We start from the raw sequence: 25,608 nt of genomic DNA on the forward strand, positions 1-25,608 counted from the left end.
TCCTCAAACTTTTTAAATAGAGGGCCTTCAGACTGTTGGAGGGCCGGACTATAGTAAAAACACAACCTCACACTCACTGTCTCCGCCTCTCAGCCCATTTGCCATAACCAGGCCCGTTGCATAACCGTCCTCAGCACGCATCTGGCCCTCGGCGTAGTTTGAGAACCCCTGCATTAGAATATGAGCTTCTTAAAGGAAGGGACGCTGTTTTTCATTTTCTTTGTATCCTCAGTGCTTGGCTTAGTGTTTGGCAAAGAGTATTTACTAAATGCCCCTTGATTGTCCGATTCAAAAATCAAAAAAATTGTCCCATATACTTAATAAAAGAAATTGTGTCATACAATATATAAAGTGATTAACAAAATAACTGCATTTCTGAGAAGTTGCATGAGATGCTAATAAGTATGAGATGGGTAGAACTATACACTGGAAAAAAGTTTTCAAATATATGTGATGAATGAATTAACATACTACTACAAGCATGAAGTTATAAGGTTTTTGAAAATAAAACAACATTTTATACTGAGATAGAGTCATAAAAACAAACCCACTGGTTAACATTCTATTTGACAAAAGAGTTTAGTGGAATTTGTTGATATAGTATTCTGATTGAGCAGAAACATTGTAAAAATGTATGTAGGCAGAAAGGAAGATTATTTAGCTTTGGCAGAGCAAACAAACATGTAAACTGAGGAGTATTAAAAATCAAAGTCATTTAACTTAATTCCTGGAGTGGATAAGAGGGAGGAGAAAAGAGACTATTAGCTCTTTCTCCAGAGCTATATATTGTAAGAAATTAATACTATCAAATCTATAAATAAAATATAAGTAAAAAACTCATTAGAAAGATCTCCTGGGACATCATAGTTATTTTGTTGTAACGACTATTAGTTATACTTTCGAACTGGGCACTTATCACTGATAACTGCCTTGTCAGATCCCTGGGACATTTTGATCCCCAAAATAGAATATTGCAAAGTACTTCTTTGATGGGGATCTAACTGTTCTAAGTCATTAAGCCTAGATCCAGCTTTGTTATCCAAGAAAAATCAAAATAAGTCAGTAATACCTGGAATACTTGCAGGAGAAATTGGGCCCGATCTTGACTGGTTACTCCCAACAGGAGAGCCCACAGGGGAAGGTGATGGGCCCCCTGGGATACTGGAAAGATGGGGGGAAGCATGAGGAGAGAAGGGTGACTGTGCAGGATTGCTCTGATCCCCTTGACTGCTAGTGGAGCCTGATGCACTCACTGCTGAACTCAAAGTTGCTTCTGTTCCTGTGGGCAAGTCATCAATGGAGCCAGATAAGTCCTGAATAAAGGGGAAAAGAGAGAAAATATGTATTAATGTACTTAAAACGCTGCTAGTTCGTTGCCCAATCCAAGTTCATCTATAGAATTTAGTTACAACAGATTTTTATAAAAGCAATCATTCAAATCATTATGGCTACTTTGTCAACTAAAGATATTATCAGGTCTCATAAGCTACATCAATAAAAATATGATCATTTCTTTCAAAGTCAACTACCCTTTTTTCCAGGAACCACCTCTGAGTATTCTTTGAGTACTTAGTGTAATAAATCAGTTCAATTTCTCACAGCTAGCATTGGATGGCAATGTGGTATATTCACCCATCCCTCCTGATTGGGTGAAAGAAATTATTAATATTGAAGTAACAAAAGATGTTGTTGAGTTTAAAAACTGTGGACTGGGAACATGTTTTGTTTTGTTTTTTTTTTTTTCCATACTGCATCCTCTGATATTCAAATTAAGAAAAGTGACTAGGCAAATATGTAATAAATATGTAATCAATGCAAATATGTAAAAATAACTAAAAACTTCAATTAAGCTTTGAGGTTTCTGAGCTTTTCAAAATCTAGCTCCAGTCCTACCTTTCCAAACTTATTCCATGTCATTCTTTTTCACGTACTCAGTGTTCCACCCAAAGTGACTATTTAATTATCTTTGAATGTGACACTCAACCTCCTAATTTTGTGCCTTTGCACAGAATGTTCCCCTGATCTGTGATATAATCCCTTTTGCCCCTCTCCGATACCTAATTTCCTTCCAAGTTTAGTGAGTGTTACCTAACATATAAGATCTTTTTTCATCCCCCCAGATGCTGGTGATTTCCAGAATCCCAAGAACCTAGCAACATGACAATTCACTGGATAAATGCTTGCTAGTTGATTGAACAGAAAGAAGAGAACTTCTGGACATTTGAAGTAATTATAAAATTGTTTAAGAAATTATATTTTATTATGAGTATATGTGAAATTAATCCACATATTTTGAAACTCTTGCTTTATTCTTATAGAGGCCAAAAATAATTGCAAATCAAATTCATAGCACTATTTTGGTTACATTATACTCTTGGATCAGCATTGTGTACTATCATTGTTTTAAGAAGAATCAACAGATAAAAACTGCAACAGTAAAGTCAAAATATTGTAATAAATACCACTAGAAAGAAAGGTTCAGTATAACAAAAGGTTTATCTGGCTTGAAATTTATGCAATACATTTTCTAACCAACACAAGTATTTTCACTAGTTTGGTCTCACACCACAATCTGAACAAAACAATTGTTTACACTTTAGGTGGGAAAAGGAAAGCAGAACAATCAAAGGTTTTGTTTTTGTCAACAAATAGCAATCATTCTTCTACTCCTCTCAATTTCAAACTAGCTAGCCAACTAAATCAAACCATTTAAATATTCAGCCTAACAAACAAAATAAATCTTGAGGAGAAAGAATGTGTAAAAGTTAGATACCATTTATTTTCCCTTTCTTAAGAGGTCAATACACTTCTTTTTACTTGCTAATTAGATGCTAAGCATCAGTTCAGTTCTGTCTCTAGGATGTAAAGACTAGTAAAGTACCTATTAGCAATTCATTCACTGAAAGAAAAAGATCCATTACAACAAAATAACTATGATGTCCCAGAAGATCTTCCTAATGAGTTTTTACTTATATTTTATTTATAGACTTGATAGTATTAATTTCTTACAATATACAGCTCTGGAGAAATAAACCAGTCTTGTGATGATACATGAGGCATGTATACGAGAAAGTTTTCATTCAAATTATTAAGCACTTGGCTAAGAGTTAAAATCTTAACTATTTGTGGTTTTTGAAAGATCCCTTAGTGCATTCCTTTAGGGAAGTAAAATTTGTTTTTATTTCAGTAATATAGCAGAGCTTGAAAATTCTAAGTTTGCTTTATTAATATGGAAAAGCTTGAAGTCTGTCTAGCTTAATTGTTCACTGAAAGTGTTTTTACGTTTGTGTTGTTGAGTTCTTTCCATAGTATCCAACTTTCCTTGACCCCGTTTGATGTTTTCTTGGCAAAGATACCACAGAGGTTTGCTTTTTGCTTCTCCAGCTCATTTTGTAAATGAGGAAACTGAGGCAAAAAGAGTTAAGTATCTTGCCCAGAGTCACAGTCTGGATTTTAACTTGGGTTCTCCTGGCACTCCTTCCGTCTACAATGCCACCTAGCTGCCCTGTGTTTGCGTATAAATTACCAGATGCAATAAAAAGCAATTTTAGTTGACTTCAAACCCATATAAAGTTTTTTAATTCTATATTAATGGGCAAATTTTACATGTAATTTTGCCAAGAACTCACGTTTGTATAATTAAAGTCTTCCAAAGTACTCTCCTCAACTAGCAATTTATGGAGTTCAAGTGATATTTTCCCACCAAATTCTCTCTTGATCCTACCAATACTGACTCTTACCTAGCATCCTTCTGCTAGCCTGGAAGCCTGGAAAAGGGAAGGTAAATTATCATAGTCAAAGAAAAGTCTATCTACGTTCTCCTACTAAACCCAAAATAGAACAAATCTAATCTTTTTCCTATCAGTCAAACTTACAAATATTTGAGAGAATCTGTCATCTTTCTTCTATCTGAATTTATCCAAATTAAAATATGTATAATTCCTTCAAGGGATCTTTATAAGCCATGTTTTATGTAATTGAGTAACTACTCAATACTGTAATTTCCCTAAAATGAGATAGGTAGAATGAGAGATAATATAACAATTGTGGCCAAATGAAAATATATCTAAGGGAATCAACATAATTATAAAAGTATTAAAGGGAATAATGGGAAAGAGAAGAAAAAAGAGAAAGAGAGAGAAGGGAGGGGAGGGGGCAGCTAAGATTGTGTAATAAGATTGGAGGAGTTTGGTCAAGGGAAACTAAATTAAGAAAGGCATACCAATATAATTAGGGATGAAAGGGGAAGAAGAGTAAGGTTCTTAGGAAATTTCTGCTGTAACAATCAACTGGAGTAGGTCAAACAGCTTTTAGAAGGAAAGTGCTGGCTTGAAAGTCAAAAGAAGTAGATGTATCTGTGGGGTAGAGGAACAAATTCATTTTCTAGGGACATATGAGGCTAAAATGCTCAGTCTAGTCTGGGTGACAAAAGTAGGATAGACAAGTAAGGAAAGAACAGGATTTCTCTCTTTCCCTAAAGAGTTAGGAATAAATAGGGAGCAAGAAGATAGGATCTTCCATCCTGATTAAGAAGGAAGAATGAAAACCTGGATAAGGTGGAGCAAATGTTTAATGCTTTAATGCCCAGGCAATATAATCGAATAACTTGAATACAGTTCATCCATCCAAATAAATATATTCTGGCTCTGTAAATTTCCTTTCATGATAGTAAGAGGACTATTGTTATTATATAGTATAAAAATAATTAGATGAGAAATCAATTGGTTTCTTCTAGCCCAAGTTCTGACACTAATTAATTGTATCACTGTAGACATATAACTAAATTTTCTCTATCTCAGGTTTCCCCATTTGTAAAATGGGACCAATCTGGAGGACCTGGGCATTGCCCAAGAACTAAGTAGGGAGATGAATATTTGGCACTAAGTATACACACTCAAGTGGAAGTATTTCTCTCCCAATCATTTTTGCTTCAAAAAATTTTTGGTTTTATTACTTTAATTTCCAAATATAATTTTCTCTCCAATGATTCCTTTCTTGAAACAATGAATACAAAATTATAAGCAGATGAGTAAAACTATTCAACAGAATAAACAAGCCTAACTGTGCCCAAGCACTGTTCCACCCTCATAGTCCCCACCTCACAAAGAAGGAAAGGGGATATATCTTTTTAGTTCTTCTTATGAAGTAGATGTGGTTGTTAATACTGACTCCAGTGCTAAATTCAGTTATTCCTCAATGGTAGTAAAATAGGAAGATAGAGAAGATGATAGTGAGAATGGGAATGGAACAGGAGATAGTCTACAGAAACTGTAAGAAAGAAATTGTCCCAACTCCACAATATAACTGGCAATGTCTCATTAGGTCAAATCACATCTAGAATTGTTCTAGGAGGAATTTTGCTTTCCTCTTCAAATTTCCACCTGCTATTATGGCTTATGCCATAAAACCCATTTTAAAGCAAAACTACCAATAATTTAAACACACACACACACACCCCTGTGGCGGCTTAGTTGATGAAAATCTTCCAAGATCAACATCTGCTATAGTATACTTATTGAGACCAGGAATATCTTGTATTAGGAAGAGTAATACTTTTCTAAGTAAAATAGAGGGCAATCTTAAACAGAGTCAAATGATAACTGTTGCTATGAATAACAAATGTAGCAGAAACACTGTAGATTCAAAATATCATCCCTAGAAATAGTTTCATATCAAACTTCCAAAATAAAACTGGGAGAATGGAATCAGTTTTTCAGAACTTAAACAGATAAAGTACATAGAAATTTCAGTTTACATCATATTAGAAGCATGAATCTGCACACACAGAATTGGTAAAATAATATATTTACTATGGATACTTCAGTTAAACTGACCTATTCAGATTTTCAGAATTGCAAACAGCTTTGTGTAATACCATATAGTATTTGGAACATTTTATTAAGTAGATAACATACAAAGATAATTATTTTAATTCAGCAGTCAAGTCAAATGCTTGGGATCAACATGACAAAACCCAATTGATTGGCTAGATGAAATACTTGTTATGGTATATTGGTGTGTTTAAGAGCAGGTAAGACTCAAGTTCATTTTTTCCCTCCTCAGTAGGTTGCATTCTAACTTCTCATTTTGCTAATCCCCTAGGGGAAAACAATGACTGACAGGACTCAGATATTTCTTGAAGCACATGCCTTAAAGGGATTTCTTCACTAACCGGATGCAACTCATTCATAAAAGTACAAGGGCATACATGTGATTCTGTTCTACTTTGAGAACTAAATGTGGCTGGTTTGTTCCTTTCCTTAAAGTAGGAGTAAGGAAGAAAGGGGAGAGTGGGTAATGAGGACAGGATACCACACATTAGATCGGCTTTAGTTGCACTCAATAATAACTTTAGAATGGCATAATACACTTATTTTATGAACCAGAAGGATTTTACTCTTTACTTACTTCAGAAGTGCTTGGAAAAACATAAATTAATAATCTGAACTTAATTTTTTTTTCCTTTTTTTAAATAAAAAAAAAAATTAAGCAGGTCAACAATGGCTCCATTAAAGTAAAGCGCAATCATTGTGATTTAGGTCTAATATCTAAAATTTTATAAATGTAAATAAGACAAAATGATTTAACTGAGTATTTTAAAGTCATGTAATGGGAAATAATTCTTGGGAAACAAAATGTAAAACAATGATTGCTTTAAAATATAAATAACAAAAGTTATCTTCAAATTCAAAAGTATTTTTAACCATCATCTAGTAAAACATTATGGAATCAATTCAGAGTTTTTAACTCTAAAGTAGGCATTTATTTGATTTGATTTTTGTTTACTTCTGGATAACTTATGTTTTATTCCAACTTTGTAAGTGGACAGAAGAATCCCCAATTCTGCCCCCCCCCAAAATCACTGTTAATTGTAATCAGCACCCTATATGTCTTTGTTTATAAAAATAAAAATGCTAGCCAGCAACTGCCTCCTTAATATATAAAAAAAGTCCCTTTTCTGTCCAATATTAAAATCCCTTGCCATATTAAGAAAAGGGAGGGGAGTAGGAAGAAAATGGAGATGAGTATTAGGAGATCGTCTATCAAACAGCAAACCTATCAAAAGCACTTCTGTGATTCAACTTGAAGAAAATACCAAGAGAAGAATATAAAAACAGTGGCCTTCATATTGTTCACATGTCATCAGCATTTCAATGCTCATTGCCTGGGAGTAACAGAACAGTAATAAAGAAAGATAGGATTTCTACATTCCAGTTATATACACACATAACTTTTATATGTAAATTATACAGATACATTCACACTCGTTAGGGTATCCATATGCAGAGCTATTTAAAAATGTGTTAATAAGAGAACTTCAACAGTGCTTTAAGCATTCAGCCTAGTTAACAAAGAAGCTCTGTAACTAATACTCCTCTAGAGGACAATTTAGTCAGCAGGGCACCAACCTTATTCTTTTATAAGGACTATCAGATCTATGATGCCTGGAAAGAACAGAGAGACCTTACTGCATCTCATTCAAACCAAGGCACCTTCAAGCTACAGTGCTTCCATTTATCTTGCTGGAAAGTTGGCAGGTAAGGTAATTGCAGCGAGGACTCCTTTTAAGGGGATGAAGTCCCCATGTCCCAAGGCATTCCTTAAATCCTTCCTTTTTTTTTGATGGGCTGATTGCTAAGACACTGATTCTAGGGGCTCAAGTATAACCAAAAAAAAAAAAAAAAAATTCACAATTTTGCCCCAGTGGTTTGTTTTTGATGAAAGAATCTTGCTGCTTCTTATGAAAGACTTTAAAAAATTGCTACATAACTGAACTCCTTCCAACTCTCACCAAATAAAATATTCTGTTATACATTGATACTTTACATTTAAAACCCTGACTTTTTATGGATTTAGGTTTAGATAAAATCAAATTATAGCAAAGCTTTCTCTGTATTTGGAATTATGTCTCCAAGTAAATGCCTATCTCTGACCACTTTCCTTTACCCTTTGCCTACAAGTAACCTTTATTTTTGTACATTTGACAAGTAAAACAAATCTCATTGTACTAAGGATTCTGCTATTATGCTTTCCTGGTAGAATTTTATCAGACTTTGACAAGAGAGAAATTTCTGAATTAGCACAAAAATCTGTATTTGTAACATAATCAGCAGAGGGATCTATGAAAGGCAAGTTATATGGGTAGTCAAAGTGAAGCACAGAAAAGATTTTTTTCATCTGAGCCCATATGGCTTAAAAAAAAAAATACACACACACACACACACACACATATATATATATATATACACATATATAATTTTATATACACATATATATATATATAGCACATTCCTTTCTTGAATATTTCACTTTGTCATATGATTGAGATACATGTCAAACATACATCTGATATGATGGTATTCAATTTATCACTAGTTAGCTTCCTGAAGATCAATTTAATCAATCAATAAGCATTTGTGAAACTATGTGCCTATCATTGTGTTAAGGAAGATGGATAAAAAAGAGGCAAAAAACAATACTTATTCTCAGAGAGCTTTCAATCTAATGGGAGAGCAACAACATAGAAACAAATATAGGTAGGTAAGTAGGTAAGTAGGAAGGTAGATACAAGATAAATAGGAGAAAATTAAGAGAAAGAAGACAAAAGAATTAAGAATTAGGGAAAGACTTCCTATTAAAGATGAGATTTTAGCTGGGATTTATAGGAAGTTAGGAAAGACAGTAGGTGAAATTGTGAAAAGAAAGTGTTTCAGGCAGTGAGAGAGAATGACATCATTTATGAAAACTTTCTAAGTCACAACCATTGCATTTTTTAACCAAAGTTATATAACTTTTACAATTATATGAAAGGTATGATGGTGGAGCAGATAGAAGGTTGATCCTGGGTTTTAGCACTTTTGGGGTTCAATTTTGTATCCAGTAGATATTAACTGTGTGTTTACAGACAAATCACACTAACTCAGTTTAGTTTAGAATTAGACAATTCCATTCTGATGGAAGTGGATATCTTCAACATAGAGAAGATCTAATTCAGTTCCAATTGATCAATGATGGACAGAATCAGCTACACCAAGAAAAGGAACACTAGGAAATGAGTGTAAACTGTTTGCATTTTTTGTTCTTCTTCCCAGGTTATTTTTATCTTCTGAATCCAATTCTTCCTTTGCAGCAGCAGCAGCAGCAGCAGCATCAAAACAACAACAACAACAACAAATTCGGTTCTGCACACATATATTGTATCTAGGATATACGATAATATATTTAATATATATGGGAATGTCTGCCATCTAGGGCAGGGGATGGAGGGAAGGAGAGGAAAATTCGGGACAGAAGGGAGTGCAAGGGATAATGTTTTAAAAAATTACCTATGCATATGTACTGTCAAAAAATGTTAACCCTAAGTTACCAAGGATGTGTTGCTGAGGTTAATCAGAAAAGGGATTTTCTGCTATGAACAATTCCCATGATGAAATCACAGGTATGGAGCCTCAATTACTCAAAATGGTATGTCAACATACAACTGTACATATATAATCACACATGTCTCAAGAAAATCCAATTTGTCATTTGCAGGTATCTCTGGCTCCCTATCACCTCCCATACCTTTTTAAGGTGTACAAGTGACCTTAAGTTCTTTAAGTCTATGCCATTATAGTAAGAATAACCATAATAACAATTAGTAGCTAGCACTTACATACTATTTTAAGATATGCAAAGGTCTTAGATTTATCTCATATGATCCTCACAACTCTAAAAGGTAAGGTGCCAGAATTTTCATCATTTTATCGATGAGGAAACTGAGACAAAGGTTATGTATCTATGTTTAGATATGAATTGAGTCTTCATGATTCCAGGTCTAGTGTTCTATTGATTTTGTTTTATGAATCATTAGATAAGGTGTAGCATTCTTCCAAAGTTTTTCTCTTCCCTTTGGTATTATGAAATGTCAGTGTGTTACTAAACTATCCTAAAAATTATTGTTATTACAAAAAACATTATTTATAAATTATTTAGACTAGCTTCAACAATATAATCATCAGAATGCTTATCAACTTATAATGTTTTTTCTTCTTTATAATAGTAATTTATAAAACTACTTGCAAAAGCAGAGAAGACCAAAAGACTCACAATAGTTTAAGAGCTGAAAGGTCTAAACTCAATGGAGGGAGTACCTGCACAAATGATAAGCACCACTCACCAAAATGTAACCTTTATATTCATATAAAGTGTCAGTAGGAGTTGAGGTAATAGTTTTAGAGAATATGCTACAGAAATAGAGGTACCATCAAGGTGCTAATGTAGTTAGGTCAGAGGCTAGAAGGGACCTTGGATATTATTTGAACCAAATTATTAATCCCCTTTACAATATTCCAAATAAGTGGCCATTCAGAAGAGACAAATTCTAGAATCTAGGAAAGATTAGTGAAAGTGGAGATATTTACCCAGGTCTTAAAAGAATGGAGAGAATTTCAACAAGACGGGTGCGGTGGGAAATTAGGGATGGGGAAAGACATAAGGAAAAATATTCAATCAAGGACAGGGGCATGTCTGAGAAGCATATTTGAATAAAGGATAAAATAAATGAAAAGGAACAATAGGAGACATGGCTCAGAAGGCAGTTAGTAGAAAAACTTAAGTGGTAATATCAAACTAAGGGGTTTAGGCTTTATCATGTAAAATGCAGGAAAACAATGGAAGACTTTTAAAAAAAGAATTAGGATAATTAAACTGCTTTATTCTGATAGTACTGTATATGATGAATTGGAAGGAAACAGACTGAACTATGATACAAATGCAATATTTTCAGAGAGATGTAAAAAGTCTGCACCAATGAGGGTGAGAAGAAGATGAATATGAAAAGTAACATGAAATGGTATCCAAAGATAAGTGACTGATGAAGAAGGAAGAGTCCTGGGAGATATCAAAGATGACTATAAGATAGGAACAAATGGGCAAATTTGGGTGCCACTGACAGATATAGGGAAGTCAGGAAGAAGAATAAGCTTTAAATATAATATTTTGGTATTAGATAAAATTCTATAAAAATTCTAAATCCTTCATTGTCCCCTCCTTATCTCTCACCTCATCCACGTACTCATATACACAATGGCTTTCATGTCAGTAGCATTGGGGTTCCTTTTGGCTATGTTTATAAGATAAAGTTGAACATGGACAGTTAAGTCTGTTTGCTCTTCTGGTTCATTTGAAAGTCAGATTTTTGTAGGTAAGATATACTATATATTAGCTCATTAAATACTAAAGCCCTTCAAATGCTAATCATTAAAGATTCATATTTAAATTTTTTTCTTTCATCTCTCAAGGGGCATGAACCACACTGAAAAAGTTTACATTCATACTACACTTAAAAAAAATCATAAAAATGTGTATGTAATTTTTCCAAATACTGACATGTTAGTAAGCTGTTCAATATTTTGTTTTATGTTAAATCTTATGCTGTGGAATACCACATTTTTCATGTGGTTCACCCAGAGAATTCAAAGAGAAGCATAGTGGGCATGTTTTGTCTATTGAATGAGAGCCTTTGAACAAAAGGCATGCAAGAAGTATAGTTTGTGATCTTCATGCTCAAGGAAACTTTCACACTGAAAAGATAATTATCAAAGCTCATGTAAAATATAAAAATATTTCTCTGTTATATAGGTTAACCAGGATATTTCAATTACTGCTATAATATTTTCTTCACTGGAGAGATTTTACTAATCAACAAGGTAGTCTTATTCATTTGAACCATACAAAATTATATGAAGTTATAGATGAGAGGATTCTTATGATTCTCAAGAGTACTCAAATTGGGCTAAAGTTAAAGTTATCTCTGATAATTCCCCAAGACCTTTTTAGGGACCTTTAAGGGCCAAAACTTTTCACAATAATATTAAGAGGATATTTGCCAATTAAAATACTAACCCCTTTTCCAAACAGATATTTGAATAAGGTAGACTTTTATTCATATACTTTAACCAAAATGGTGTATCGTAACAGAGTGAATATGGAAGCAGATATAGGGACACAACTGTTTTCTATTAAGTATAACTTTGAAGAGATTTTAAAAAACATGAAAAATATACCACTCTTCAATTTTTTTTGGAAATTATAGTTTTCATAAAAGTATTATTGAAATGGTATCCTTATTTTTAAATAAGTAAACATTTTTTTAAAAAATCTATCATGATTTATTTCTAATATGGCAAAAATCAATAGATATAAGAAGGAACATTAAAAACTCTTGGGTGGGGCATCAAAAATTTTTAAAGTTAAAAGGGTCCTGGCATTCAAAAATATGGCAAAAACTACTCTAACCTAACCCTTCATTTTACAAATAGAGAAAATAGGGTAGAGCAGAGAGTCTAGAGAAATTAAGAGAATTGCCCAGATGATTGTGTGTATATAGTATCATCACAGGAGACTTAAGATGAATGTATAATCTACAAGTCATGTGTATATTGTATAGTAAATATATCCTATATAATGTGCATACATATAAACACATATACATCTTAAATGGAGAAAAAAGATAGGGTTGTTAATTATATCCTTAAAATGATAATGTAGTACTTAAAAAACCCTAATAGTAAAAAGAATATTTCCAACAACTATCACTTGGTCCACAATTACCATCTCTACTTAATTCCTGATAGGAGACATCTAGCATCTTGAACCCAATAGCCATAAGAATAGTGAAATTAAAGAATAACATTTAACAAGAGACATTAACATCTATTGCACCCTAAGGACCATAGGACCTTTCTGTCTGACTGGCAATTGAAATTTACTATATATACTTTCTTGCCCACTAGAAAATAAGCTCTTTGAAAGCAGACTATCTTACTTTTTCTATTCTTATCCCTAGTGATTAGTATAGTATTAATTAGTACATAGTAAGCACTTAATCATTCATTCATTCATTCATTCCCTAATGGCAGAAGACAGAGGATTAGTGAAGAAGGAAATGAGTTGATATTTTACCAATACCAACTCCATGTATGAAACAATAAATACTAACTATCCATATGCTTTCAGAGCAAATTGACAAACTAACAAGAATTGTAAACAGCTAAGATTTAGAGGTTGTGTGATGTTTCTATTTTTTCTTTAAACAATGAAAGAGAACCATTAATCTTTAGAACAGAAAAACAATAGAACAACACTTCTTGTATCTCTCAGGTACAAACTTTACTATTTATCTCTGAAATGCAATGCTTAGCACGTAGGAATTCAGGAAATAAAATTTAAAAACAAAAAGGCAAGAACCCTTAGGAGCCATTCATTTCTTCAGGACTACAGAAATGAAATACTCCCAGGCAGCAAGCCCTAGTAACAACCAATAAATTAGCAACTTAAAAAAATAAATATAAATGGGAAAGAACTTCCCCCCCCCACCTAATAAAAATGGTACTGATTCTACTGGGAAGGAAACACAAGTTGCACTTACACAAGGACCATACTAAAACTTAGTTGTTTTGACATTCTATTTTTCCATTTCCTTTCAATATTATGTGCACATTTAAGTTTTCTCCTTCTCACTTACCTTTGATTATATATATATATATATATATATATATATATATATATATATATATATATATATATATATATATCCCCTCGTCTTCACTCACACAGTGATTGTCCTGTGGTAGGCCCCTGTCATTTCACACTTGGTCTAATTGATCTCTTTGGATCAAATCTCTCATTACTCAAATCCATTCAAATAGATTTTCCTTTAAAGCATAGGTCTGAACATGAAATAACTCACCCTATCACTCCTACTTAATAAACTTCAGTGACTTCTTACCTCCTGTTTGGCTGTTAAAGTTCTTTACAACCTGTTCCCTTCTTATCTTTCCAACCTTCTAGTTTTCTTGTACTTGGTTGCCACCTTCCCTTTCAGCTAGGACCTAGTGACCCCAGGACTGTATGCTAGTCCTGACTGTTGTGAGTATGTACCATGTCTGGAATTTCTGCCTTGTGGCCTTTCCAGTTTCCTTTAGACACAGTTCAAAGTCCACCTTCTACAGGAGATCTCTTCTGAGTGTCCCACTACATTGTTTAATTCAATTTAATTCAATAGAATTTTACCTTATATTTGCACTACATATAGTACACTCTTATGTAGTTATCTAAATGTTTTCTCTCCCATTAAAATATGAGCAACTTGAGTTTTGGAATTTGGAGGATTTTTTTTGTTTGTTTTTGTTGGCTGTTTTTGGGGGGAGGGAGAAGGGGAATCTCCAGTACATGCCTGACACGGTAAGCCCTTAGTGCTTTATCCGCTGTGCCACTTAGTTGCCTCAGATATAGGACAGTAATGCTTATTGTTGGATATACACAGAGTAATAGGAATCATTACATTACATAAAGTGCATTATATTTCAGCAATTATTTCTGTACTAGAGAGCTGCTTTAATTTGGTGGTACTCTCCTGATCCAAGACCTACATTCTACTAATGACAAGCTATGGTTAATTTGGAAGGATCCTATTTGTTGGTTTTTTTTTTTTTTTTAATTAAAAAAAAAAATCTTGTGCTTTAAGTTTGATTTATGTATATCAAATGATTCATTTACCTATAACAAACTAAATTATTCCAAGTGGCTAAGTTCACCAAAACTGTAGTTAATAAAAGCATTCCTTTATTACTAGGTGTTTAATATTCTTGTTTAGTGGATGTTACTTAGCAGACTAATAAAAGAGCTTCTATCAGGATGCAGACAAATTAATGTATGAATTTATGATCCTGGAACATGCTTCCTTAAAAATGTAGCAAGGTAAGGTAATGGATTTATTTGGAATCTTACTAAACAGTCAATAAAGAAACATTTCATAAGCACTTACTATATATATACACACACACACACACACACATATGCATACATACATACATACATATACTTATATATGTATATGTATGTATATTCTAATGGGGTAATGAAAAAGCCACAAAGTTTTATAAAATGAATGATATCCTTAAAAGATTTATAATTTAGTAGAAGGCAAACCCACCAATGTAACATGAAGTATGATAGATAATTTTACATAGAGACAATACTATTAACAACTAACATGTGTGTATATATATATATATATACATATATATATATGTATACATATATATATACACATATATATATATATATAAATAAAAATATAATCTTTTAAGGTTTGTATGACACTTTACAGACACAGGGTATCCCAAAATATCTTAGGGAAGTTTAAAGCTATTAATATGATCTATGAATAAGGAGAAAGTCATTACCAAGCTGATATTTGAAATAAAAGTTATATAGTAAAATTTCATATATCAAATCTCTATTTTCCTTGACTTTTATTATATAATTATAGATGCAGTTCTGGTAAAGAGATAATTCCAACGACTAAACACTTTTAGGTAATAATAGGTCAAAATGCAATCTAGCTCTGTGATAAAAAGTTCATGTTAATATCTGAGCATCAATGAACGTGCTGGGAAAAATGGGATACCTATTAGTTGTTTGAGGAAAGAAAAACTACCACTTCTTAAAGTCTCTCTAATATAGGGATAAGGCTTCAATTGTCTCTTCAAAGAACATTATTGACTGCAAAACAGGACTGAGCAAGACAACAAAAATAAGATTAGATAATTAATTTAGGATATTACTGAATTTAGAATTTGGAAAGTATCTCGGGGCCATCTATTCTGTCTCCCTTACAGAAGGAAAAATTGAAGTTCAGAGAAATTGGACCAAAGTTACATAGGAAGTGAAAACATTCTAATTGTAAAGGCCTCCTACAAGTAAAGTATAATTCACTTTCAATGTTACAAACTTACTGGTTAACATTTTACATAGCATCTACTCATAACTAGTTTTAATGTACCTTCTAAGTGTCTAATGGTTATTTATAGGATACATTAAAGTTTTAACTTTTTTTTTTATGCTGCAAACGTATTTCATTCTAATATGAAATTCAGTTTGAGAAGACTCCTCTACAAATGCAGGTTAGCAAGTACTTCTGCAAGTCTTAGAAAGTTGTATTGAACACTGAGATTAAGACTTGCACAGGTTTATACATCAAATAGGCATCAGAAGTGGGACTTGATTCTCTGGGAGTTTCTTTTGCTGAAATGGGCTCTATGAAGTAAAAAGTAGCAGATGATGTTATACCAAGCTTTTGATTTGAATTAGAAAATACAAAGAACAGTATTCTGTGTCCATCAGATGATACCCAGTCATGGCTTACATATAATTGGGGGAATAGGCAGAATGTCATAAAATAGCATCCAAATATTCATTCTCATTTGGTTCAAATCTGGCCTCAGCTACTTAATAGCTGTATGATCTTTAGCCAGAGTTTACCTCAGTTTACTCATCTGTAAAATATGCTAGAAAAGGAAATCACAAATCACTCTAGTATCTTTGCCAAGAAAACCTCAAATGGCATCATAGAATCACAACATGACTAAAACCACTGGATAATAGCAATAAACAACAAACTAGTTAAAATTGATATTATGTCCTTGTCTAATTACCTATATACCAACTCACTTATTAGTACTCTCTATAATCCTACAAGATTTCAAAGTGAAAATAACTTGCTTTAAAGCTCTGAAAAATTGAGGCAACATCAGTTTTTCTCCTGTCCTGTAATATCTCACCTAATATTTCCAACACTTTTAAAAACCAATGTCATTTGACTCAATAATCCCTACATCTTTGAGGTAAAAGAACAAAGATAGTTTGAAAGTCAAAGATCTAAATTCTCATTTAAACTTTTTCACTACGTAGTGACAACATGGGTATAATCATTTCCCTCTTGGCTTTAGTTATTTCACTGTAAAATATGTTTGGACTAGATAATCTCTAATGTTGTACCTTTAAAATTCTTTGTGTTTCACATATATTATATCTAAGTTATACTGTAACACATGTAAAATGTATGGGATTGCCTGTCATCTAGGGGAGGGAGGGCATAATTTGGAAAAATGAATACAAGGGATAATGTTATAAAAAATTACTCATGCACATATACTGTCAAAAATTTTATAATTATAAAAAAAGGGAAAAATTATTTGTGTTTTATATTTACAAAAATCTTTCTTCTGAATAATGCTAAACAAATGCAATCTGGAAATTACCTACTAGTGAGATTATGCTTTAAAATGACCACTTTCTCTGAATGATATAGATTCTTGATTGTAAAAAAACAAATTCCATTATACTTTTTAAAAATTCAATATCAGTTTGGAAAATGGGGCAGAAAAGACAAGTAAAGACAGAAAAGAAATGGGGTTTTTAGTTTGCAACTAGAAAATTACAATGAAATAATTTAGTCTTCTAAATTAATTTTAAACTACTGAGGGGAGAGAGGGAGAGAGGAGAAAGGGTGGGGGGAAGGAAGGGAAGGAGGAAGGGAGAGAAAAGGGAGGGGAAGAAAAAGAGAGAGAAATATATGAGATAACACTAGCATTTCATATTATCCCATCAGTCTTTAAATGTATCACTATTATGAAATCAGATGTGGCTATTTCTTCTTCCTATTTATAATTCTATTGAATTTACCCAACTCCTTACTTCTCTATATTTCCAACTCCTGCTGTCATCTTCTTATATTCATTTGCAAGACTACCAGACAAATGTAGGTTCAATTACAAAACATAGTAAAATAAGTAAAAGTAGATTCTCATTTGAAAAAGCATTTTTTCTTTTAATTTTAAAGATCACGTGAATGTCAAGGCTAAAGAAAACTCATGAATTAAGTAAAAGAGGCCTAAAAAAGGAAAGAATGATGCCAATCTGTTATGTGCTGAAAAAGTGCCAGCTTCTGGGCCCTCGGGCTCGGTAGGATCTCTCAGTACAGTGCCAAACTCCAACAATATTGTTATGGTTAGGAAGGAATTTCTCACAAGGGCTAACAAAGGCAGAAGGTCATAAATAAACACAGCAGGCCTGCCTTGTCAGATCTCATTATTAGCACTGCAGGCACTTGCTTTGCTATGGGGTTCTCACAGGTTCATTTAAGTGTAAGAGTTACTCCTTAGAAATTCACATACTCTTAAATAAAATGTTTCTTAGGGAAATGGTTGAAGAGTAAACAAATAAATGAACAGATAGATGGATGGACAATAAGTAAAGTAAGACTGCCCACATGCTAGTGCTGAGTCGGCATTCCCCAGAACCTGAAATACCTTGTTCTTCTAACTGGGCTTTCATTAATTCTTTCTGGCCTCTGTCACACTTCAGCAATAACCAACAAGAAGCTGCACTTTCTAACCACAATAATGGTCGGCAGAATTACATCTGGGCAGGAAATGAAGCTGGGCTCCTAAACTGATCCTGACATGTGTTATAATACCAGGAAAGCGCAGCTGTGTGATCATTACTGCAATTATAAAATGACATTCAGTGTTAACTTTCTTTTGTTGAAGAATTTAAAGTAGTCAAGAAAAGAGGTATCATGATATTAGGGGTAGGAAGGGCTATTTATTTGTAGGTAAAGACTTATTAACTAGTTGATTGCAATAAGGAATAGATTTTGAGCAAAAACATCTCTGAGAAACATAGGCAAAGTCTTGAATGGATGAAAGTCATTTTGCACAGTAAAACAGCAATCTATAAATATCAAATGTCATGGCATAAGATTTTTCATGGTATAAAATTTTTTGAAAGTAAGGTAAAGACTGAAACTGTTATCATTTTATTTAGATATATTCTTTACTATTCTTAAAAAAAAAAAGAAAGAAAAAAAGAAAATCCTAAATTGACAAATTAAAATTCTCCTAATTCTACATTTGCTCAAGAACTGATTATAGTTTCTAATTTATTAAAGCCAAATTTTTGTCTTCAGAGAGCATACAAGATAGTAGATGCAATAATGCACAATAAGCAAAATGCAAAGTATATGAAACAGCAATAAACACATGAGGAACTTACTGGGTTCAAGAGTTCAGAGGAAGGAAAGAAAACCACTAAGAAGAGACCATAAGACATAGTATAAAGATCACTGGTTACAATTACAATTCTTCCATTTGTTATTTACATGACTGAACTCGTCATTTAAATTCTTTATGCAGTTTTTCTCATTTTAAAATTAAGTTGATAGACAAATGATTACTAAGTAATTTCTTGCTCTGAAACTGATTTAGTCAGTGGCTACATCATGGAAGAGCTGGCATTTAAGTTGGACTTTGACATATGGGTAACTTTTCCACAGGTGGGGATGGAGAATTAGCACATTCTTAGTACAGGAAATGAATGGAGGTGGCCAAAGGAATGGAGACTAGGAAAACAGAGGAAAGAAAGTAACCCAATTTAGTTAAGCACAAAATATATTAGGGAGAACAGTATGGGACAAAATTGTAGACAGACTGTGAACACCTTATAGGCGGGACTAAAGGATTTGAATTTTATTTATAGGAAATGGGAAGTCATTGATGATTTTTGGTTTGCATTAGGAAGTTATTTAGAAGTGGTTTGTTGGCAAATTGAAGGGGAGAGAGATTCAAAGAGGAAAAACTGGAAGGAAACTTACTGCTTCCAAGAGGTAATAAAAGTCTTAAATGGCTTCATGAAAATGGGAACAATAAGTAGAGATCCTAAATAATTACTACCTAAAGGACTTGAAAACTGATTGGATTTTCAAAGAAGGAAGCAGGAAGTCAATTATTATTACAGTTATTAATTGTATTTATGAAGAAATATCATTCATATAAAAATAAATGTGAATTTTACAATCTTTATTTGATTTGGTATTGCACAAGATTCACATGAACAGGGAAAGGAAAGGGAAAACCTTATTTACAGAAAGGATAAATTCTAGTTTTGTATGAATTTCTAGTCAAAAATATGAGAGTTACATGCATAGAGTCAATAGGTGAAATCTTGGAAGTGAATAAAGGAGTATATAAAGAAAAGGTGTTTGAGGCAGATAAAAATATGATTCAAAGCAACAAACATTTATTAAATATCTACTTTATGAAATACATATTCTTTTGGGTAGTCCATTGTTTCAATATTAATAAAACAGTAAAGTACTCTAGTGAAATTGGAGTAAAAAAAAGGGAGTTGGATAAGCAAGGATAATAGAAAGATTATGAAATAGGAATTATAAGAATGTGATTCTAAGAGCCAATAAGACATGAAAAAGATTGTTGTTCAACAGTGAGGATAGCTGAAGTTACACAGCTTTGACAACATAAAGATATTTATTCTACTTACCTATTAATGTAAAGATTCTACAATCAACCTGTATCATGGCAATTTGCTCACTCAAAAACCCCAAGCAAGGAAAATACTAAATTACTGTACCTTAAAATGTGATTCTATTGCTTTTACAATTTTTTTATCTTGTTTGATTGATACCTTCTCTTTATTACAGCATTCATTTCCCTACATTCCTCCCCCAACATGGAACTCTTTAAAATAAAAAAAAAAAAAAAAGTCAGTAAATAAATATTTATTAAATGTTTACTATATGTTAGTGTTGGCATGTAAAGAAAGGCAAAACCAGTTAAGCAAAATTGACCAACAGGATAACTATGATAATGTAATTGCATAAGCAAAATTCTGTACCTGTAATTCTACTCTTCCCTGAGAGATTTAATGTTTGTTTTATTCAGAACCAAGATTACTGATTAAGATTTCATTGAAGTTCAAATGCCTTTTATTGCATTTTAATTTACATGATTATAGTTATTGAGTGTATCATTCTCAGGTGGTGTTAGTTTTTAGGCTTTAGATCAGTTTCTCCAGGCTTTTTTTTTTTTTTTTTAAATGACACCGTAAAATCCTATCATGTTCATATACCAACATTTTTTCAGATATTACCCAACTTTTTTGGTTCTGGCTTTTTGCTATTAGAACAGTTAGCCACTTTTTATCATTGATTTTAAGCATAGGAAGCTAAGTTGCACAAGATTTGGAATGTGAGGAGCAGGACTGGAGTACTGATTATGTTGTTTATTACTTTTGTGGTCCTGAGGAAGTTGATTAAACTTATATTCAACTGCAAAATGGATGGAACCAAATGATTTCTGAGGCTCCCTGCAGGTTCAAATTCATGATCACATGAAGCACACCTAACTAAACAATTAGAATTCCAGGAATGAAGCCTCCAATTTCTGCTATTTTTGTAGGATTTAATGTAAAATGCAGAACTGTGGGTCTTCAGTCAGTCAGAAAAGCTAGGTTGTTAAGTTCTGATGTGTTGCAATGGAATACATGTTCAGAGAATTGCTTTCTGCTGTGTTGCAGCCTCTGATTACATACCACTCATGATTATTAGTGTCAGAAGCTGGAGTTGAATTCTTCAGAGAAAAAAATTCTCCATGTTTGCTTTAAACACTGTCAAATGGTCTATGTTTTCAGCATTCAAACTGGATTGTCCTTGAGTAACAACATAAGATTCCTGACTAGTAGGAAAATGAAGCAAAGCCCCAAAGAGAACAGTTTAAATGCTCAACAACAGTTAGAAATTCAGACAGGGTATGTTTTAAATGAAGGAAAGAAAAAAAAAAAGTGATTTGCTAGAAAATATTTTTCAAATAGCTAAGCAATTTTAGTAGCTGTCCACTATGGAAGAAACTAATATTGTTGATAATAGTGGAAGTGCAGCTACTATTATGTCATCTTCAACTGACTTTAATCTAAATTCACTCCCTGTCTCCAATAAGCACATGATTTGGAAATAAAGAGACTATAGGAACTCTGAAGAAGAGTCAACAAATTGTGAGAATTAGAGAGGCTATTGATTCTGCATTTACCAAAAATAATACACTTATATTTTGTTTAATAAAAGGAGCATTAGAATAATAGTAAAACTAACAGAAAAGAAAAATTATAGTTCTCTGAACATAAAAGAGTGTAAACACAAAGCAGCAAATATGACTAAGTCATGGGTATCACTGAATGAGATGGTACTTCTGCCTAAACAATATATAAGACTGGAAGCATATATTTTATACAAAAGATTAGATTGAAAAGACTTCGGAGAAACAGCATTTATGAAGGATCTATAGAGACACATAGAAATTCATGAATCTGACAGGATGTAGTAGAAGGAGAAACAGATTAAGTTTCCACAGGACCACCACACAGAAAGTTCACCTTAGAACACAGGTAGAGAACCTTTTTTCTGCCAAAGCCTCTCTGGATATTTAAAACATCATTTGCAGATCATAGAAAATTATCAACTTAAAGAAATCCCAAAAGTGGGAGATTGTTGTCACCTGTGGTTGCCTTGGCAGCCTTATATAGCCCATAGGCCAGATGTTTCCCACACCTGCCTTGGAAGTTCACCCCACTTCCAGACAATTACTCACACTGGAAGTATCCCTTCATAGGTGTTTCCTGATTTAGCTTGTAATTCCTCCCAAAATTTCCATTCTTTTAACAACTTCTGCTTATCAGTTGTTTTAACTTCCTTCAGAATGAAGCTTAAAAAGGTAAATATTATTAATAATAATAATACAAATAATGATAAAAACAATTATCCATTTTAATAAACATTTTAGATATTTTTAAAAAAGGGATGAAGGGAAGCTAATTGGCCCAATGGATAGAGTGCTAGGTATGAAATTAGAAAGATACACCAGCTCTGTGACCCTGGGAAAGCCAGTTAACCCTGTTTGCCTCAGTTTCCTTATTTGTACAAGTCATACTGGGATAACTTGAGAGTACTGGACATAATCTGTTTTTAAATATTTGATGATCACTTACTTGTCTTATTTCTTCCATGATGACAGGGTTAAGACCAATAGACAAAAGTAACAGAAAAGCACATTTTGTGTAACGACTAAGAAATTATTTTCAACAATGAGATCTATCCAAAATGGAAAGCCTTGCCCATGAAATGGTAGTGAGATCTTTTTCACTACAATTATTAGTGAATATACATAAAGGCTGAGTCTTACAAGCCTAAAAATAAAAGCATATAAAAGTAGTAGTGGCTTTGCATAGTTATAACAAAATTATTTATTTCCCCAAAGTGCTTGGCACTAAAAATGGATAATAAAGATGTATCTCATTTTCCTAGAAGCTTATAACATGTTTTTGAGAGCCACGACTTTCCCCCCCACTCCCAACTGGCATAGAGAATGCCATTTGCGAGGTAAATAACTGAAAATGACGATAGCACATAGCAAGAAAAAGAATTAACAATAATTGGAGTCCATCTCTGGTATCCACACAATCACAATGGAAAAGCTAAAGTAAGACCTTCTCTATCCTCACCTCATTTTAAATAGACTCTGTAAAGGACAATTAGGAGATCACAGGCAAAAGAAACACAGAATGAGAAGATAACAAGACATTATGATTTCCAACCCTAGAGTATAAAGTTAATGAAATCACAAACCTACTGAATTATCAAAAAAACCACTGATTACCTTTTTTTCTAGTCTTTTTCTGACTGATATGAATTAGACTTATTTAAAAAAAAAAAAACGATTCCTCCACAGTTTGAAAAATCTCATATATGCTTACTAAAAATTTAGAAGACTCATAATTTCAGGTGATCATTTAAGAACAATGGAGAAAAGTCAGCAGGGGGCAAGCAGGTAATAACTGATTTCTAGTGACATTCTATATGTAGGAAAGCAGAAAGGAATATTATAAACAAAATATGGAAAGATGATCCAGTCATGCAAGATATAAAGATTACAGGTTGGGTATACAAATCCATGAAAATTAAAAAAAAAGATTTAAAAGAAGATGTCAGAACATTGGATGGATCAATGTAGCAATGTGTAGCAATGGGAGAACATAAAAAGCCAAGGATGGGTTGCAATCTACACCACTGGAGAAATGGAAAAGGGTATGCACATTTTAATCCTATTCCAACTTGCTCCCTACAAAAGTTATTTTATCTTTCTTTTCCTATCTTTTGTGATATTTGCTAATTTGTCAGGTATGAGGTAAAATCTCAGGATTCTTTTGATTTACATTTCTCCAACTATTAGTGATTTTGAATATTCTTAGTAGGTCCAATTCTAATAGAAGACAAAGAAATACAGGAGGGGTTAGGTCAAGGGAAAACAGCAACTTAGTTCTAAGGTGTTGTGACAGACAGAAGTCATGCCGATATGTTTTAGAAGGGTTTAGAAGCAAAATGGGGGATGGCAAGGTAATGAGTTCATCACTTTGACCACCAAGAAGCATACAACAATCAACAAGTGACTGTTGAAAAATAAGTTGAAATAACTCCTTTTCTATGATTTCTTTCACATGTCAGTTGTAGATGGTATCTTGGTACATCAGACTTGTACCTTCACACCCCACAATCCAGGCTTAATGACCTCCAGCATGTCAGTTAAGGAGAAAAAAAAAAAAAAAAAAAAAAAAAAAAGGAGACTGAAGGAGCTAAGATAAAGCCTTGAGAAAGGCCATGGTAGCTGTTAGGAAGCTGAAGGCAGTGGCTTCCACATTTCAGAAGGTCAAAGAGTGTAGTCACCAAGGAGTAGTTGTTGGGAAGACTTTTTTCAAGTAAGGAAATAAAATCAAAGACTGACATGTAACAGTCAAACAGGGAAATAAAATCATAGAAGGCTAGAAGGAAGATAGTGACTGATGGACAATGGTGACATTGGGTTTAAAGTGGGGTGCAGCACAACCATACGTATTTCCTGCCTTTCAGGTCCTATAGTACTGGCCCTTGAATTTTTTTTTTAAATGTTTCATTTTTCCAATAAAGAAAAGCATAAAGGACAGTCAGGGATTTGAGTTGGGCTGAGAAAACAATGGAATTTCTGAGAACCTCAAGCCAACCTCTAAACATTCTGTTTGCCCAAGCAATTGTGATGATGAAAATCACTGAAAATGTCCACAATGCTGTATAATATCATGATAAGCAATCAACTGAACTGAAAGCTGTGAACCAGAGCAAGGTCCTCAACTTCATCATAGAGTGGCCAAATATGATACTTGCAAACAAGGATAGTTTTCATTCATGCTAAAATGAAAATGAAAATCATCCAAGTAAGACTGGAAAAAAAAGAAGGAAAGAGATAACTAGGGATGTTACCAGAAAAAATCTGGTATGACTTTCATTGGACCATAGCAAGACTATGGGCATCCATGATGGTCTAAGACTCAGTAAGGATATGATCCAGGGAGACACAGGTGAAGTCCAGGAGCAGACTGATTCATCAGCTTGTTGTGGGTTAACTCTCTGAGTTAAGGGTCATGGTGGTTCATGGGTCAGAGTAGCTTCAGCAGGTCTAAATAATTTCCCAGTTCTAAATAGGCAAATACCAATGCAATACTGAAAGGAAAAAGCAAGTTTCTAGCAAAGTAAATTCTAGGTATGTGTGTGTGTGGGGGGGGGGGGGGGGGGCAGTTTGTGTGTGCATGCAGACACAAGCACACAAGCACAATATTCTATGGAAATGTCAGGGCAGAAAGAAAATGCTATTAATGAAAGAGATACAAAGAGAAAAGACCAGAAGGAGGAAAGGGAGAAAAGACAGACCAGGAAATAGATAACTTATGATAAGGTAACATTATTAAAACTATAATGGGAGAGGGAGGATGATCCACTTTTTTTTTGAGACTATGATAGTTCCCTGGGACTGTAGATGGGAGTGGGAAGTTGAAGTGAGGAGATATTTTGAATTACTTATCTTTTGTAACTCTCTGGTCCTCTTCTCCTCAGCATGACAGAAG

At 33.3% G+C, this 25,608-nt stretch overlaps 1 protein-coding gene across 9 annotated transcripts in view; it reads right to left on the reverse strand.

Moving 5' to 3' along the window:
* The window catches only part of ARID1B (AT-rich interaction domain 1B), a 523,204-nt gene that overhangs the window by 121,839 nt on the left and 375,757 nt on the right, over positions 1 to 25,608 (reverse strand). For all 9 annotated transcript variants that reach the window (XM_074309447.1, XM_074309444.1, XM_074309443.1 and 6 more), the window contains one exon: positions 1,070 to 1,313. In XM_074309447.1, the coding sequence (XP_074165548.1) occupies positions 1,070 to 1,313 (244 nt within the window). The remainder of the gene's footprint in view (positions 1 to 1,069; positions 1,314 to 25,608) is intronic.

The sequence above is a fragment of the Sminthopsis crassicaudata genome, chromosome 4 (genome assembly GCF_048593235.1).
Source record: "Sminthopsis crassicaudata isolate SCR6 chromosome 4, ASM4859323v1, whole genome shotgun sequence".
NCBI classification, from domain to species: Eukaryota; Metazoa; Chordata; class Mammalia; order Dasyuromorphia; family Dasyuridae; genus Sminthopsis; species Sminthopsis crassicaudata.